Source organism: Hemiscyllium ocellatum, chromosome 8 (assembly GCF_020745735.1).
Source record: "Hemiscyllium ocellatum isolate sHemOce1 chromosome 8, sHemOce1.pat.X.cur, whole genome shotgun sequence".
NCBI lineage: Eukaryota > Metazoa > Chordata > Chondrichthyes > Orectolobiformes > Hemiscylliidae > Hemiscyllium > Hemiscyllium ocellatum.
In genome coordinates this window covers 100466468-100485348 of record NC_083408.1, presented here as the reverse complement: position 1 = coordinate 100485348, position 18881 = coordinate 100466468, and the positions used below count along the sequence as shown (strand labels likewise).

Genomic DNA, 18881 nt, shown 5'->3' with positions numbered 1-18881 from the left:
GTTAACAAAATGTATGAATGAGGCTTTTTATGATTGTCAGGATGTGACAACTCGAGCTGGCATAGACTTGTACTAGGGTCTCAGTTTTTTAACATTTATATCAAGTCTTAGGTGAGGAGTGCACCTTTGAACAGGAGGCCTGGGTTCAAGTCCCATCTGCTCCAGAGGGGCGTGTCATAACATGTCCAAATAGGTTGATTTGAAATATGGAGGAGAGTAATGGTATTGTACATAAATATACAGAAGAGACAAACATGTGTTTGAAATTATGCTGTGAAGAGAACATGAGGATGCAGACTGATATAGGGAAGTTAAATAAACCAAATTCTGGCAGATGGAGTAAAATATGGGAAAATACGCAGCTGTTCACTTTGGCAAGAATAATTTAAAAAGTAAAAGCATTACTTAAATGGAGAACATTCACAGAATTCCAAGATGCAGGGAGATCTAGGTGTTCTAATGCATGAGTCACAAAAAGTTACGGCTGCAAGTACAGCAAGTAGTTAAGGAGGCTTTTGGAATGCGATTGTTTGTTGCAAGTAAAATTGAAGATGAAAATATGGATATTATGTTTCTGTTGAGGGCATTGGTGCAACCACATCTTGAAAAAAAATCCTTTTGTGCACGAGTCCAGAATTTAGTTGCGTTGTTTTAAAATTAAAGGTTGAGTTTTTAGGACTGATGAGAATAATTCTTCGCTACAGAGCATTATGCAAGTTTGGAACACATTGTCTCAGAAAGCAGTGGAGAATACTTTTAATTCAGAGGTAAGTAAATTCTTGATAGGCAAAAGGAAATGGGGGGTAGTGAAGAATGTGGAATTCTAAAAAACAGATCAGATCTTAGTGAATGGTGAAGACTCTTGATGGGCCAAATTGGACACTACTGCTCCCAAATGGTACGTGTGTATGTACATCCATGATCCTGATTTGGAATCACAAATGAAATAGCTAATTGCTGAGACAGCAAAATTGTACAATATTAGATTTAGCTGTTGTTAACCATGCAAAAAATATGTATCAACTTTCAATTTTTAACTCTAGGCATGTATTCTGAATTTTCAACTTCTTGCTACATCTCTTGCTCCTGCCACTAATGTAACTTTCTCATATTTAAAATAACATGTCATTTGATTACCATTTTTTTCCCAAATATATTTATTGACTCTATGGTATGTTGCAGACCCCTGGGTAGTGCAAAACGCCAAGCATCTCACCAAAGGAGCCCTCATCTACCTTTGAGCTTGTGGAGTGAAATCACCAGGCTGGTCAATATGGAAAACATCCCGAATAAGTGCCATTCTGTCTTGTACAAACTCAGAGTGAGCAGACTAATCTCTGTCACCATGATATACAGGCACTGAAATCAATTATAGCTTTCCACACAGGATCTACCCTCAGGATCAGTTGATTTGTTATGCTTTAGGCAAAGCTAGTTAGCCTAGTCAAGCACCACCTCTCTTTTTTTAAACTAATTAAATATATTAATAAAAGGTAAAAGCAGTACTGACAACTTCATGGAAAAGGAAGAAAGCACTCAATCTTTCCTACACTGATCATGCAGAAGTGGCATGTCATATTTCCAGTCTATTCAAACGAGTTATTGGTTTAAAAAGTTAAATTATCCACATCCAATTGTTCTTCTGCTGTCCTGAATGTAGTAATGTAAGTCAGGGACTGTAACCCTAAGCAATCTGATTAAGCTGACCACTTTCATCACTATCCTGGTGGGAATCATTACCTCAGGACAAATGCATGATCAAAACTGGAACCAATCAGACTGATATGACTCAGTACCATTACAGGTAATAGATTTACAGAATGAGTCATTACTGACGATCAACAAATGATAGACTTGCCAAGTCATGTGAATAATTAAATTCAGTGAGCAAAAGAGGACTCCAAAATGTTGTGCTACAAAGATTTCTATAGAACAGCCTCAACTTCAACAATAAATACATGCACATTTTGGTCTTCATCCTTAAGAAACTAACCTATTCCAAATTACTGTGGATTAAAACATTTGGAAGCACTAAATGAAAGGTATACCTTGCACTCCCTTCAGGAGCAGATCCACACCGTTCTTGTAATAGTTAAACGCAGCCTCGTAATCCTCATTAACCTCTCTGTCCAAGGCTAAGCGGATCTGCTTCGCCGCATCAACAAGGTAGTCTCTTTTGGTCGTTGTGCTTTTGGTTGCTTGCTGGGTCTCTGAGATACTGGGAGACACTCTGCTCCGGATCTGCTCCAAATAAACACGGGCCTGAGACAGGGGACGAGAGCAGGGTTCAGCATCTTGTCCAGGTGGCCTCCCTCCAGGGAGGCTGTACATGGTCAGTGTTTCAGTGCACACAGGCTCTTTCGTACTCAGTCCTGCTCAGCACCATTGCAGCCGAAATTGAAATCAATCAGCCGAGTCTAATGACAAGAGCAGAAAAACAGAAAAATTAATTACAGCCTTCATTTTTATTTCATGTTACGATAAAAATGGGAGGCATGGAATACTTCTAACTTGATCTGCAATAATCATTCCCTGAAGGGGAATGTACACAGAATCTCTATATTTTGTGGTAAGCCTGCCCAACTCCTTGCCATAGAAGGGCAGGTCCAACAGTATTATTTCTATATCAGACAATTATCATTTTGTCCTTCAAGATTGATAATTTCTCACAACTGTACTGAACAAGTGTTTTCATAGTTAGCACTTTGAGACCACCCACCTTTAATTAACCCACATAGATGTTAAACTAGATAGATTACAGAAGCACAAAATACAAAAGACAACATCAACTGCAATAAAGATATGAAAATTGGCAATTAAGTTTCCAAAAAAATTTCACAATGAGGTAGCAATAATAGTGTGCCTTCAACAGATTTCCTCTGCATATACCTTAAACGATGATCTAAATCATCAAATTGAAAAGTATTTCTGTTCATATCAAGCCCTTTTACATCACAGTTTTTCAGCTACCTGGACAATGAGTACACAGTCAGCTGCATACCTGGCTGAAATTGCTACTTCATCAAATGTGCAAGCTTAAAAAAAAACTTAACATTTGTGTCACACTTTCAGGAGCACAAAATATCTGAAAGTGTTTTGGAGTCCATTTTTTAAAAAAATACACCCATTACAATTGAACTCAAATGTAGCAGAAGCTTTTACAAACAGCACTAAGATAAATGGGCAGACAATCTAACTTTTTCATAAACAAACAAATGATGCTATTTAATAAGGATTATGGAAAATGTTGAACTAGGGACAATAATAAAAAAGGTAATACGTGTCCAAGTCTGAATTGTGTGTGATCTGAATAGGATCATGGTGGCAATGCCGTCATTTTTCCTTTGAGATGAAGCAAATCAGAAGTTTGAATGGTGCTGTTGAAGAAACAATGCAAGTTGTTTCATTTCAATCGCATACCTATCTGCACATGGGTAATGCAGGAAGTGGATGGGATGCCATTTAAGTAGATTGCTTTACCCTGAATGATACTGAGCTTTTGGCATGTTATTGAAGTTGCACCCAATTAGGCAAGTGAGCAATATTTCATTACACTGCCAGCAATCAGAAGATAACTCACTAGTTGTAGGATACCAAATCTTTGACTTAAAGTTACAAGTTTATACAATTCGTGCAGTTTCTTAACAATGGTGATTCCTCAGGTGATGGAGACAGTGAGGTATTAGTAATAACTAGACTAGAAATCCAGAGGTTAATACTGTGGATACACAGAAGCAAAACACATTAAGTCAGCTGATGGAATTTGAATTTTGCAAGACTCCAGACCAACAGCAATATGGGCGACTCCTAACTGCCCTCTGAAATGGTCTATTCAAAGGCAATTAAGGCTGAGAGAATGCATCATCATATCATTTGTTCACTGTAAAACAGAACTGAGCAGAAACCACTTCCCTTGAGTGTTAAACAAAGAAATGGTGCTTTGGCTGGGAGGCTTGCATGCAATGGAAAATTATTTGCCACTGTATTCATTGAGTCTTGGAGCATAAAACAGTACTCATTGCACACTTCCAAAAAAAATAATAAATTCTTCAATATTACTGCACATCTGACAGTAATATCTATGCATGTAAGCAGTACAGATTCAACATACATTGATTTCAAATTTCTAGCTTGTACAAACCTTATCCAATGTCCTGAAAAAGGTGTATCAACAGAAATTAAAATGATTTGCCTTTTAAAAAATACATTAAGATCATGCATAAAATGTTTCACTGCGGCTTTTAAATTTAGCTAAGTAGAAATAAAGTAGAGACTGGAGAATTGCAAACCTTGGCATGTTGTAAAACTGTTGCAAACAGAAGTAGTCCTCTAAAGAAAAACAACAAAGGCTGATCCATACCAGACTTGTCGCTTACATTTCAGCTGTAGTGAGGCTGAAAACCATCTTGCCACATCTGCAGCAATCAGCACAGCAAGAGTTAACAGTAAAATTGACGGCATCTGCAAGATGGAGACAGCCCACACACATACATAGCAAAAGCTACATGCTCCTTAAACACACAATGCTTAAATTGGATTGGTGGCTGATGTCGTCAGCCAGTTGTAACTTGCACAGGGAAGCACCCACCTGTGGGAGCTCTCCCACTCTTCCACAGGCCTCATACAAAGGAATGAGGCAAGCAGCATTCAATAACACAACACACTTGGCACAAGAACAGTTGTAATTGAGCCAATTTAAAATCACAATTATGCATATAAATGAAACTAATTCTTTTCAGTTTTGAAAAACAAAACACAACTGTTTGAGAAGAGATCTTACTGCACAATAAATCCCATACTTAACTCCATCTAATTATCATTAACCATTATCTAGCAGGACAGAAAATGGCTACATTTACAAAGCATAATCAATCACCTACATCATTATGAACTTCAATCATTTTCTGAAATGGACAATTCACCATTTTTGACAGATTGAGCAAATTCCGTAGAAGCCATTCAGGGCTTGAAACATTAATTACTCTTTCCAGAGATGCTGCTAGACCTGTTATGTTTCTCCAGCACTTTGTATTTAATTTCAGATCTCCAGTATTCACAATATTTTCAAATATTCTTTGACTGTTTGTCTCAAGTTTGTCATTTAATCTTTTTTTTACCTTTAGTCATGAGTCAGGTTGTTACCTGCTAACAACTACATAAGCAATGTTATTTTAGATAACTACTTTGACTCCCTTCATAATTTATTTTGCTGGCCAAAAAATTAATTTAAAACAACACTTCATCATAATTCTAAAGCTTGAGTGTACAAAACTGCATAAATGTTATGATAATCCAATTAATTCTACTAAGTTTATGAAAATAATTGTTCCATTGATGTAAATAGTGATCTCAATAACCTGTGTATAAGATCATCGAGACAGAAACAGACCCTTCGGTCCAATTCTTCCATGCTGGCCAGATATCCTAAATAAATATAGTCCCATTTGCCAGTATTTGGCCCATATTTCTCTCAATCCTTCCTAGTCATATACCCATCCCGATGCCTTTTAAATGTTGTAACTATACCAACCCCATCACTACCTCTAGTAGTTCATTCTACATACACACCATCCTCTGCATGAAAACTTTCCCGCCTCACCTTAAACCCTTCTCCTCTAGTTTTAGATTCCTCCGGCCTGGGGAAAAGACCTTGGCTAAACAACCCAGTTTCAAATAAACTTTCAATTTCTTCAGACCTTCCATTGCTTCGACAAAGCATCATAGACACGCATGTTGTAAAAGGGGATTAAAATTTTTTTTAAGATTAAAAGGCAGAATATAAACTGTGCCTTTCAACCATTAGCATATGCAATCCAACAGGTTACAGGAGAGATCCATGCTCATTGTCCAATCATTTTGAGAATGCAAGAAAATTATAAATCTCTGCTTTATATAAATGCTACCTGTAAGTAGGGAAATGGGTCTGCGTGTGCACATGGAAAGCAGATCATCTCAATAGTGATCCTGAAGTTCTTCATATTTTAAATAATAAAAACTGATGCATTTCAATTCAAGTTCATCCTGCCCATCACTAAACAAAACAGGGGCTAGTGCCAGCCTTTCCCCACCCCCAATAACAGGTGCTAGCTTCTGGTATCAGCCTCTCCTCACATTCACTCACAGTACTGGACTTTGTTTGCATTCCAAAGGAGGAGAAAAAGCTCTACATCATCAGCTCCAGCCTCTCCGACCTAGTCATCAGTGAACAAATGCATTGATTTTGATGTTAAACAATCCAAAAAGCAGGGCTTTCACTGGCACCTGTGGTCTGTCAGCTGGCATGACAGAACATGTGCAGGGGTCATTACTGTTATGCCTCACTGCTGGAAATCAAGCCCTGCTTTCCTCAGCATGACAAAATTAATTCTAAAACATAGGCAAATATTCCCCAATTTACCATTGGCCCACTGCTGTTTGTTATCTATATCAATGATTTGGATGAGAATGTACGAGGAAGGATTAGCAAGTTTGCAGATGACACTAAAATAAATACGCGGTATTGTAGACAGTGAGGAAGGTTGTCAGAAATTGCAGCAGGACCTTGATCTGCTGGGGAAGTGGGCCAAGAAATGGCAAATAGAGTTTAATATTGACAAGTGTGAGGTCTTGCATTTTGGAAAGTCAAATCAAGGTAGGAGTTTCATGGTGAATGACAGGGCCTCAGAGTGTAGTGGAACAGAGGGAACTTGGAGTTCAGGTGCATGGTTATCTGAAAGTGGTGTCACAAGTAGACAGGGCAGTGAAGAAGGCTTTTGGAACAATGGCTTTCATCAGTCAGAACACTGAGTATAGACGTTGGGAAGTTATGTTGCAGTGGTACAGGACATTGGTGAGGCCGCACTTGGGAGTATTGTGTTCAGTTTTGGTCACCTTGCTATAGTAAGGATATTATTAATATGGAAAGAGTGCAGAAGAAATTTACAAGGATGCTGATTGGACTCAACAGTCTGAGTTATAGGGAGAGGTTGGACAGCTAGGACTTTCTTCTTTTGAGCAGAGGAGACTGAAGGGGGATCTTGCAGAAGTGTATAAAATCATGAGAGACACGAATAGGGTGAATGCACTCAGTCTTTTTCTCAGGATTGTGGAAATTGCAGACTACAGGGCATCAGTTTAATATTGGATGGGAAAGAATAAAAGGGAACCCGAGGGGCAACTTTATTTTTAACAGAAGGTGGTACGCATATGGAATGAGGTGCCAGCGGAAGCGGTTGAGGCGGGCACATTAATAACATTTAAAAGGCATTTGGATAAATACGTGGTTAGAAAAGGTTTAGAAGGATATGGGCTAACTGCAGGAAAATGGGGTTAGCGTAGATGGACATTTTGCTCAGTATGGACCAGTTTGGGTCAAAGGGCCTGTCTCCATGCTGTAGAACTCTATGACAGAAAACACAGACCAGGTTTCTGTACTTAACAACAACAAATATTTATCACAAATAATTAGACTGTTTCTACAGGTAAAACAGTTACGAACTGACTGCATGTAATTCTAATAATTAAAACTCGATACCTTTACACTCAGGCACACAAGGGGAAAAATGGGTATCATGGACTGAAAGAAGACTGGAAAGGTCGTTAGTAGACAGTCATGAAGGTTACCTCAGATTGCAACGGGATCTTGACCAATGGGTTGAGAAGTGGCAGATGGAGTTTAATTTAGATAGATGCGAGGTGCTGCATTTTGGGAAAGCAAATCTTAGCAGCAGGACTTATACACTTAATGGTAAGGTCCTCGGGAGCGTTGCTGAACAAAGAAACCTTGGAGTGCAGGTTCATAGCTCCTTGAAAGTGGAGTCACAGGTAAACAGGATAGTGAAGGAGGCATTTGTGGTATGCTTTCGTTTATTGGTGAGAGTATTGAGTATAGGAGTTGGGAGGTCATGTTGCGGCTGTACAGGACATTGATTAGGTCACTTTTAGAATATTGCATGCAATTCTGGTCTCCCTACTATTGGAAGGATGTTGTGAAACTTGAAAGGGTTCAGAGAAGATTTACAAGGATGTTGTCAGGGTTGGAGGATTTGAAATTAAAGGGAGAGGTTGAATAGATTAGACTAGAATACTTACTTCGGCCCAACAAGTCCACACTGACCCTCCAAAGAGTAACCCATCCAGACCCAATCCCCTAAATTTAGTCCTTCACCTAACACTACAGGCAATTTAGCATGGCCAATTCCCCGAACCTGCACATCTTTGGATTGTGGGAGGAAACCGGAGCACCCAGAGGCTGGGGGTATTTTCCCTGGAGCGTCGGAGGCTGAGGGGTGACCTCATAAGAGGTTTATAAAATCATGAGGGCATGGATAGGATAAATAGATAAAGTCTCTTCACTGGGGTGGTGGAGTTCAGAACTAGAGGACATCGGTTTAGGGTGAGGGGGAAAGATAAAAAGATATCTAAGGGGCAACTTTTTCACGCAGAGGGTGGTACGTGTTTGGAATGAGCTACCAGAGGAAGTGATGGAGGCTAGTATGACTGCAACATTTAAAAGACATCTGGATGGGTATATGAATAGGAAAGGTTTGGAGGGATGTGTGCCGGGTGCTGGCAGGTGGGACTAGATTGGGTTGGGATATCGGGTTGGCATGGACGAGTTGGATCGAAAGATATGTTTCCGTGCTGTACGTCTCTGACTCCACGATTCAACATCCCAAATAGCTTGTCTGACACTTTCCTTGAAGCCAGCGTTTTTTTTTGAAAACGTATGCTAATACAAGTTAATTAGATACTATCATAAGTGTTAATTTGCTAAATCTTCCCGTGGCACTCTCAGCTGTTGCTCTCAACATGACACACATTTAAACAGCATCGACAGCAGATATTCAAATTTGGTTATCTGTCGAGAGATTCTAGGTTAGATTCATTTCTCGTTTCGTTTTATTCGCGATTAATTAACAAGCATCTGCGGAGTTTTAACATTTGGAACCGAGTTAAAGCTCTGCTCCAGGGACTCTGTAGTACAATGTTAGCGTCCCTGTCTTTGAGCCAAAAATGTGAGTTCAACTTCCACTTGAGGTACATCCTAACACATCTGAACGGGATAATCAACAAGATCTATAACTCTGCCCCAACAATGCTGCATTCCATAGTTCTGGTATGGGAAGAAGTGGACTTACCTTAACGATTGAGGATTCAAGAAATCGATTTCGTTTTTCAACAGAATTCGAGGGGGGCAGGGCAAGGTTTATGAGGTATGTGTTTCCGGCCGCTGAAATATGGGCTGTGTGTCCCCTTTTCCTGGAGGGTGGGTGTCGCGGAGACATCGCTGGCTCCGAGGCTCGACTGCCCCAATACAACCTGCAGACTCTCTCACTCAGCAAAGCGCCAGGTTACAATGTAACAACAAACAACAACTGTATCGTTTTTGCCTGCTACCCGACTTCATTGCTGACCAGCTCGCTCCTTCCCCCTCAAGTACACAAAATAGATGTTTTTTTTCCCCGTCTGGTATATTTACCCGCTTTCCAGCCCAGCAATCTCCAACTCCGGCATCCTTGAACACATTTTCCCCACCCACACCGACCACTTTACGGCAAGGCTGTAAAGTTACCCCAAAAAACACACACACACAGCCTCTGCTCCGTCTCCAAATATTGTCGCAAAAAGAGGCTCCGAGGGCAGGTACAGCACTTTGATTGATAACACTGACGGATGTCTGAAAGAGTCGGTCATTGAGTCGTTTGTCAGTTTAGAATATTCCTGGGAAAAAAAGGACACATTTGGGCTTCGACAAAATGTGTCTATTTTTCAGTAATACTGTAATCAAGTCAGTGGTTTCCTTTCGTGCTGTGGATTTATTGAATACTTTAGGCCGCGGATGAATTAGATTGCAGCGGTATTTGGTAAAGAATACAGTACAGGGTATTCCTCACTTAATCGGGAACCGCTTTTCTTTTGACAAAATGGCATCCCTTCACATGTTCTCCTGACGAAAGGGATGGTATTTGGGAAATGAAAGTGCTGGAGCTCCAATGTACAGGATGGGTCAGACCAGTATGTGCCACAAGTTGTAGTGGGTTTTCCTTTTTGCATACGTCAATTTTCCTTTGCTTTTCTCTCCGCCGATCTGTAACCATTTACTCAACATCCGAACCCATTTTTAAAAAAAAAATTTAAATTTCCTACAGTGTGGAAACAGACCCTTTGGCCCAACCAGTCCACACCAGCCCTCCGAAGAGTAACCCACCCAGACCCATTCCCTCTGAATGATGCACATAACACTATGGGCAATTTAGCATGGCCAAACCACCTGACCCACACATCTTTGGACTGTGGGAGGAAACCCACACAGGCATAGGAAGAAAGTGCAAACTCCACACAGATAGTCGCCCGAGGCTGGAATCAAACCTGGTGCTGTGAGGCAGCAGTGCTAACCACTGAGCCACCATGTGTAATCATCTCTCCATATCACCTGTTTCCCCTGACTACTATTTGTTCATGTAATTGTTACAGTACAGTAATGTTTATGGCAATTCCAGAAATTTTCTGTTGTCAACAATGATACCTCTGAAAGATAATCTGGATTAATTGTTGGGGTCTTTCTAATGATTCAGAGTAACAACTTGTATTTGTGTAGTGAATTTATAGCATGGTAAAATGCTCCAATCTTATCACAAGAGCTTTCAATTTGACAGTAAACCACATAAGGAAATTGAGTTTTGCTAAAAACCAACATCTTGTGGAAGCAGTTCATTTCTACCAGTCAGTATGCTGAACTCATTAAAATATTGTTCTCCTTTACATTAATATTCATGAGTGAAAGATGGAAAGCTTCAACAAAAAATGTATTTTTCAGAAATTCTCAATTCTATACTACTAAACAACCACAAGGAGATTTTAGTGTCATAAAAAAGTTACAATCCTGAGGGAAGTTAGTCCTACTTCCCTGGAGTAAAAAATGAGGTCTGCAGATGCTGGAGATCACAGCTGCAAATGTGTTGCTGGTCAAAGCACAGCAGGCCAGGCAGCATCTCAGGAGTAGAGAATTCGACGTTTCGAGCATAAGCCCTTCATCAGGAATAAGCTTATTCCTGATGAAGGGCTTATGCTCGAAACGTCGAATTCTCTATTCCTGAGATGCTGCCTGGCCTGCTGTGCTTTGACCAGCAACACATTTGCAGCTACTTCCCTGGAGGACTCCTTGGCAGGTGCATTGTTTCAACCTTTTCCTGCTCAACTGAAGTTCTACTGAAAGGTGCCTTTGCAAAATAAGTCTGGAGAAGGATGCAATGGTTTTTGTTAAGGTTTGACCTGACCAGCTCCATGATGCAGTACTCTGTGTTGTATAGTCTGTTTCCCAGAATGTACACTGAGACAAACCTCAGCTGCTCCATCGACTTGGTGAAAGATGCTCTTTGGTCTGCCTGAAATTTGTTGGTCTTCCAGAGCAAGGAGTTGACTTTGACAGAGTGTTGCAGACTTGCACATTCCAATGTCCAGGATTATGTGCGCGAAAGCTTGGGGACAGCTGCTGCTAAGGTGCAGTGGGGAAAGACAACTGAGTAAGGTCTTTCTGCCAAAGTTAAATGGAGGTCTGTTTAGTTCTGGGACCTTTTGGTGCCTCAAATATATGTAAACAAAATTTTCTACAAATAAAAAGTGCTTTTTGGTTTGTTTGCTGCATAGAGTCAAACTCCAATGTTTATTTCTTAATATTATCTACAAAACAACTGCTTTATGTATGTAAATAATGATATTTTTATAAGTTTTTTATTTTTGAAATAAAAACAAGTTCTTTCTATCTTGGCTCTATTTTCTCCCCACTTGTCTAATCTCATTCATGATTCTTCTGATGTCTTACATCAATAAAATATATTACAATACAATACAGCACAAGAACAGGTCCTTTGACCCAACAAGACACACCGATTCCTAATCCTTATTTAGGCCCACTTCTTATTGCCCATACATGGTTCCTTTCCCTGGTGTCGGGGAGACCAGAACTGGAGGGCATAGGTTTAGGGTGAGAGGGGAAAGATATAAAAGAGACGTAAGGGGCAACTTTTTCACACGGGGGGGGGGGGGGGGAGGGTACGGGGATAGAAGGAGCTGCCAGAAGAAGTGGTGGAGGCTGGTAAAATTGCAACATTTAAAAGGCATTTGGATGGGTATATGAATAGGAAGGGTTTGGAGGGATAGGGGCCGGCTGCTGGTAGGTGGGACTAGATTGGGTTGGGATATCTGGTCGGCATAGACATGTTGGACAGAAGAGTCTGTTTCCGTGCTGTGCATCTCTATGACTATTCACCTTCGTTCATGTGCCTATCAAGATATGCCTTAAATGTTGCTAATGTATCTGCTTCCACCTACACTGGCAGTGCATTCCAGGCACCCACCAGCTTTTGTGTGAACAATTTTCCCCACACTTTGTCCCTAAATTATCTCTCTCTCTCACCTTGAACCCTTCTTGAGTTGATCTTTCCATCATGCAAAAAAGCCAATTACTTAGATCCTTTCTATGCCTCTCATAATTTTTTTATACTTCTATCAGGTTGCCCTACAGCTTCTGTCTTTCCAGTGAAAACAAAGTTTATCCAAACTCTCCTTATAACTAAGACCCTCCAGACCCACTAGACAATATCTATACCCTCTTCAAAGCATCCCCATACTTCTGGTAGTGTGACAACTAGAACTGCTGGTAATGTTCCAAATGTGGCCTAACTAAAGTTTTGCGCAGCTGTAACATAACTTACCAACTTTTATATTTGATGTTTTGGCTGATGGAGGCATAACTACTTTGTCTTCTTGACCACCTTATTCACCTGCGTTGCCATTTTCAGGGATCTATAGTCCTGTACACCCAGATACCTCCGTCAATGCTCTTCAGGATTCTGCCATTTATTGTATGATTCACAGCTGAATTTGATCATCCAAAAAGCATCACCTCACATTTGTCTGCATTAAACTCATCTGCTTTTTCTCTGCCCAATCTATTTCCCACTATCCTTTGACAATCCTTCTAACTATCTGAAACATCAACTTTGGTATCATCCGCAAACTTACTAATCAGACCACCTATATTTACTTACAGATCATTTATATGTTACAGATAACAAAGGTTTCAGCACTGATCCCCACTAGTTACTGATCTCAACTTGTAAAGCACCCTTCCACCACTACTCTCTGTCTTCTGTCACTGAGCCAGTTCTGTATCCAATGCATCCCAAACGGATTTCCTCTGGCTCCACACAAATCTTTCCCTAGTTACCCATTTGCTCCCAATATATGTATAAAATTCCTTGGGATTCTCCTTAGCCTTGCTGGCCAAGAGATTTTCACAGACCCTTTTAGCCCTCTTAACTCCCCATCTAAGCTCCTTCCTACTTTCTCAATGTTATTCAAAGACTGTCTGGTTTTAGTTGCCCAGAAGTTTAGGTATGCTTTCTTTTTGACTAAGCTGATAATTTCCCCTGTCATCCAACATTCCCAAATCCTGCTATTTCTGTCCTTCATTTTCACAGGAACATGCCAGTACTGTACTCTAATCAACTGGTCTTTAAATGACCTGTACATGTCAAATGTGGATTTAATGTCAAACAGCCGCTCCCAATCCATTTTTTCAATTCTTGCCTAATTCAGTTACAGTTGGCCTTTCCCAAATTAACACCTTCATTCAAGGTCATCTCTTGTATCTGAAAACTTACAGAATTATGATCGCTAGTGCCAAAATGTGCCCCCACTGAAACTTTGATCACCTGGCCAGGTGATCCAACAGATCATTGATTCAATAATTTCCAATTTTCATTTCCTAGCTCCTTCCTCTTCACCATGGATGTGCAATCTCTCTATACATCCATTTACCATTGGGATGGTCTCTAAGCTCTCTGCTTCTACCTTGAAAAGAAGTCTGTACACTCTGCATGCACAACTACCCTCCTTAGTCTGGCTGAGCTTGTTCTCACATTGAAGAATGTCTCCTTTAACTCAAATAGAAAATTACGTGAAAATCTCAGCGTGTCCAGCAGCAGCTGTGGAAAGAAATCAGAGTTAACGCTTTGGGCCAAGCGAAAGAGCAGCACCCGAAATGTTAACCCTGATTTCTCTCCACAGCTCCTGCCACACCTGCCAAGATTTTCCAACAATTTCTGTCTTTGTTTCAGATTTCCAGTATCTGCAGTTCTTACATTTTTTTTCTCGTTCACCTCATCTTATTTTCCCTGAGTCAAAGGTCTGGCTGTTGGATACCCATATTGGTTCCATCTATGCCTTTCTCTTTGTGGGGAATGTGGAACATTCCTTGCTCCAGTCTTCCAAGGCCACCACTTACAACTTTTTCTCTAGTGCATGGATGATACCTTCAGTGTTGCTTCCTGCTCTCATTCAAACATTTTATCAGTTTTACTTCCAATCTCCACCCTTTTCTCACTACTTGATCCATCGTTGACCGTTCCCTGATTTGATTTAACAGTTTTGATTTCTAAGGATAGATTTTCCTCCAATATCCATTGTATGTCCACCAACTCCCAGATTTATTTCAACTACATCTCCTCACACCCTGCTTCCTACAGGATTCCATTCCATTCTCCTAGATTCTCCATCGCTATAACATCTATTCTGACAACTACTATATCTATAACAACTACTTTCCTCCGGACTGTCTCCGACATGACGTCCTTTTTCCTCAGGCACTTTCTGATGAAGGGCTTTTGCCCAAAACGTCGATTTTGCTGCACTTTGGATGCTGCCTGAACTGCTGTGCTCTTCTAGCACCACTAATCCAGAATCTGGTTTCCAGCATCTGCAGTCATTGTTTTTACCTCGTCCTTTTTCCACAACCAAGGATTCACCCCCATTGTGGTTGACAGGGCCTTTAGCTGTGTCTAACCCATCTCTTGCACTTCTGCCCTCACCTCTTCCTCCCCTTTCGAGAACAACAATAGTTTTCCTCTTGTCCTTACTTCAAATCCCACTTGTCTTTACAATAAAATAATCATTTATGCTGTTTCCATCAGCTCCAGCAGATGCCACTATCAAACTCATCTTCGTCTCCAATCCTTTGTCAGTATTCCACTGTGACACTCTTGTCCACTCCTCCATCACTCCTAACACTTCCTCACTACACTATGAAACTTGCCTATGCAATCACAGAGGTATAACTTTTGCTCACTCATCTCCTCCCTCTTCTCTGTCCAAGGCCCCAAATACACCTTCCAGATGAAGCAGCATTTCACTTGCACTTCTTTCAATCTAGTCTACTAAATTCACTCCTCATAATGTGGTGTCCTTTACATTGCCAAGACCAAATATAGACTAGGTGACTGCTATGTGGAACACTTCTACTCTGTCTGTAGGAATGACCATGACCTTCCATTTGCTTGCTTTTTGAATAAACCGTCTTGCTTTCATGCTAATATTTCTGTCCTGGACCTGCTGGAATTTTCCAGCAAAGCACATCACAAGCTCAAGGAACATAACCTTACTTTCGACATAGACACTTTACAACTGGAAGGTCTCAATATTGAATTCCATAATTTCAGAAACTGATCACATTGTCATTCTCCATTTTTTAAATGTTCTCTCCCCTGCATGCCCTCCACCGCCTTGCTTGTGTCTCGTTTACTTTGCCCTTAGGACCCACTCTCTCCCTTTCACATCTTACTCTAGTCCCATCTTACTTTGTTTTTCCCCTTTCTTCACTATAAACAACTCTTTTCTCTTTTGCCGTGGGCATCTGCCTCCCCAGAGGTAAAAAGCAGAAGCACTGGAAGAGAACTGTCAAGTGTAGTCTGTTACTTGGAACATTTTCTGACGTTTTTCAGTTCTGAAGATGAACCAGAATGGACCTGAAACACTAATTCTAATGCTCTCTCTGGAGATGCTGCTGTTCTCCACCATTCTCTGTGTTTGCCCCAATTCCTTCACCTTTTCCTGCGTTTAAGGCCAATGTTACCACTAGGTGGGGCATCAAGCACACATGCACAGAATCACAGCACTGCAGTGTTATGTCAGAAGGATATAAGGGGAAAAAGGAGCAATTGATTGAACAGACACTAAATTCGGGTAGGGGTAGGATCCAAGCCTCAGAGTGCTTAACAGTTATTCGATGTGGTTCTGACTAAATAAGAGACAGTGTGTAAATGGGATGGTTGAGGTTTGTCTGATGCTGTGTGTCTTCCCTGATAAGGAACTATTATACTGACACTTCTATGCATTGGCATTGCATGCTGTACTTACATTACAGGATGCACTGGCAACAACCAATGAAAGGCTGCAGTTGGACACGTTGTGCTCAAAGATACGCACCCTGTTCACAAGTTCTGAGGAAGGGTCATGCGACTCAAAACATTAACATTGATTTCTCTCCACAGATGTTGCCAGATCTGCTGAGCTTTTCCAGCAATTGATGTTTTTTGTTTCTGATTTACAGTATCCACAGTTCATGTGGTTTTTATCCAGTTCACAGACTGGACTAGGCTGCATCTAGGGGAAGCTTGTTTGCTCTCTGAGCACTTGCTCACATGGCTCCTACTCGCTTTCCCACAGCCTTGCCTTTCTATGCCAATCAGCACAGTCACAGAAACAGGCAGCTGCTTGCTGTTAAGAAGTCTTCAGACTAGGGGATGGTATATCTTGTAGAACATCAATGTGCTATGTTGACCTCAGCCTCTTACCCTGTGTTAGCAGCTTATGCGTCAGCAGCATGTGTAGCGTGCAGGCAGCCAAGTTACAGAGCCTTGGGTGCAGTTCTCACTGAGTCCATGGAGACACCAGCCTGTCAGGGGGCCCTGGCATAGTAAGTTAAGGACAGTCTCTCATACTAGTCAAGGGAGTTGATCATGGTCAGGCATCTGGTTAAGGTGTGCATACCTCTGCTGTCAACAGTGTGGATTACAGTCAGTGCATTGGTCTGTAATCGCAAGTCTGCAAACTTAGTTGGGATGATGTATCGGCAGCAGTCAGTAGGCTGGGTACATCTTGTCCAGGGCTGTCCATTCGTGTTGGTAAAGGGTTGAGCCATGGTCAATTTATTGAGTCCATGCCCTTCCCCAGCAAAAGGGGTTGGATAGACCCTCCATTCCCAAATATGACAATAAACTTATCTGCTACATTTGAGAGGTAGGAGGTTACTTTTGCTGTTGACAAGACTGCCTCATAACTGTAATGGATCTTGTTCAGTTCCCCTGCTCCCACCACTATGTTTTTACAGACATTACAGCTATGGTTAAAATCACAGCTTTGTCTGCCATACTCTCATTTCAGCTCCATTTGCTATATTGACCTGGTGAACCCTGATAAACTGTATGGTTTATTTAAATTCCAGGAATTCACCAGAAGGTGTTCCATCTTTTAGCATGAAAGAGCATCGTCTTCTAGGCATTACTTCCACTCTTGGATACCTTCCTTTTTGGCCTGGTGTGGTGGCAAGACCCCTTTTCATTCTTAGCTGTTCCATTTGACCTTTTTTTTTTGCACCATCCCCACTATCTATCTTTCTCAGGTTTGTGGTGGCGATGACAGAAAGGGTTTCTCTTGGAATAATGGCTTGTGGACAATGTTGTAATTGTCATCTGGCTGTTGGAACCTTTTGGTTCTCTAGGAAGGATTGATGTATGGAGTGAATTTTTAAATTCTTGAGGGAAAATTACCTCCCTGAAGTTTTAATATGTGGAGTCTACTTCAAATGTTCGCGTCCAATGATCACAGACAGCAAATTGTTTTACTCTCTCAAATTCTACGAGTCTGCCTAGGCCACTTTCAAAATTGCTGCCTATAAGCCCTCGTGACTAACTCATAAGCACAGAGGATTGTCTTTGTTGGCCCTCCCATAATCTGTCTCCTCAGAAATTATGAATTCCTCAGAACTTTGTGAGCTTCGTACAAGAGCAAGATCATGCAACCTACTCTCTGTAAGCAGTGTCCAGCTTTCTACATTCCAGTTTAGCAATGTTCTTGAAACAAAATTAAAAATACATTAAATTCCCTTTGTCAAATTTCTCAAATGTTTGTACAAATTCAAATAGCCTTACATTTGGTCCTGATTTGGTGACAGATCTCTCCCCATCTGTAGTACCACAGAATTCATGGAGATCCTCCTTTCTTAGTTCCAATATTTACAAATGTATAATCTTTTCTCATTCCTTTCTCCCTTGCCTCGCTGCTTTTTTCTTTTCAAAGTGTCCTTTCTCTTAAATTTTCCTATCTTTTTCTCTCTGAAATGCTTTCATTTTTACTTTTTCTCCCACGTCTTCTGAACATCATGTTATCCTCTTTTGTTCGAACTCAATCCTTACTAATGCCACCTGGTCCACTTCCAGTACAACAGATCCCTCTTACTCTTACTAATTTAATTAGGAGATGTTGACTGCTAACTGTATAATTTCTTGTGCCTTAGCTTTTGATCTAAATTTTGTCTTCAACCGTCCAGCTTCACTTTCCAGTTCATCAGTGAGCTGTGTCTTTAAAGTATTAAAATGTATCCCGTCCTGCTATAAAACACATTTGATTCAAAACTAGATACAGAGGAACCATGATTATCCGAAGGACACAGGTGGGGAGTATTTCATTTGGTTAATCAAATGCTGGATACTCGAATGCCAGTTAACATAGTTAGCCAAGCATTGGGACCTTGCGATCTTGTTCGGATAATCCGAAATTCGGTTAATCAAATGCCAGATAATTGAAGTTCATCTGTATTTTGCTTATACAACTTAGTTGTACAAGAAACCTCTACCGGCATTTTAAAAAGAAAATACCCCTCCCCCCAATTACACATTTTTGTTTGTGGGTTATTATGACATTTGTTATGACTGAGGTTAGAGAGGAACAGTTTTCTTTTTCTCGTCTCTGTCCTTCGCTTGTCAAAATAAATTAAGGGGATATCTAATAGAAACTTAAAAGACAATACATGGATTAGAAAGAGTGGATGCTGGGAGGTTGCT

The 18881-nt window shown here is 40.7% G+C and overlaps 1 protein-coding gene across 2 annotated transcripts in view; it reads right to left on the bottom strand.

Moving 5' to 3' along the window:
• rps6kl1 (ribosomal protein S6 kinase-like 1) overlaps positions 1–9512 on the bottom strand; it is a 37896-nt gene extending 28384 nt beyond the window's left edge. For both annotated transcript variants that reach the window (XM_060829387.1, XM_060829388.1), the window contains exons 1-2: positions 9120–9512; positions 2049–2417 (exon numbers count right to left, since the gene is read on the bottom strand). In XM_060829387.1, coding sequence (XP_060685370.1) covers positions 2049–2331 — 283 coding nt within the window. In that variant the 5' untranslated portion in view covers positions 2332–2417; positions 9120–9512. The remainder of the gene's footprint in view (positions 1–2048; positions 2418–9119) is intronic.
• Positions 9513–18881: the final 9369 nt, after the last annotated feature.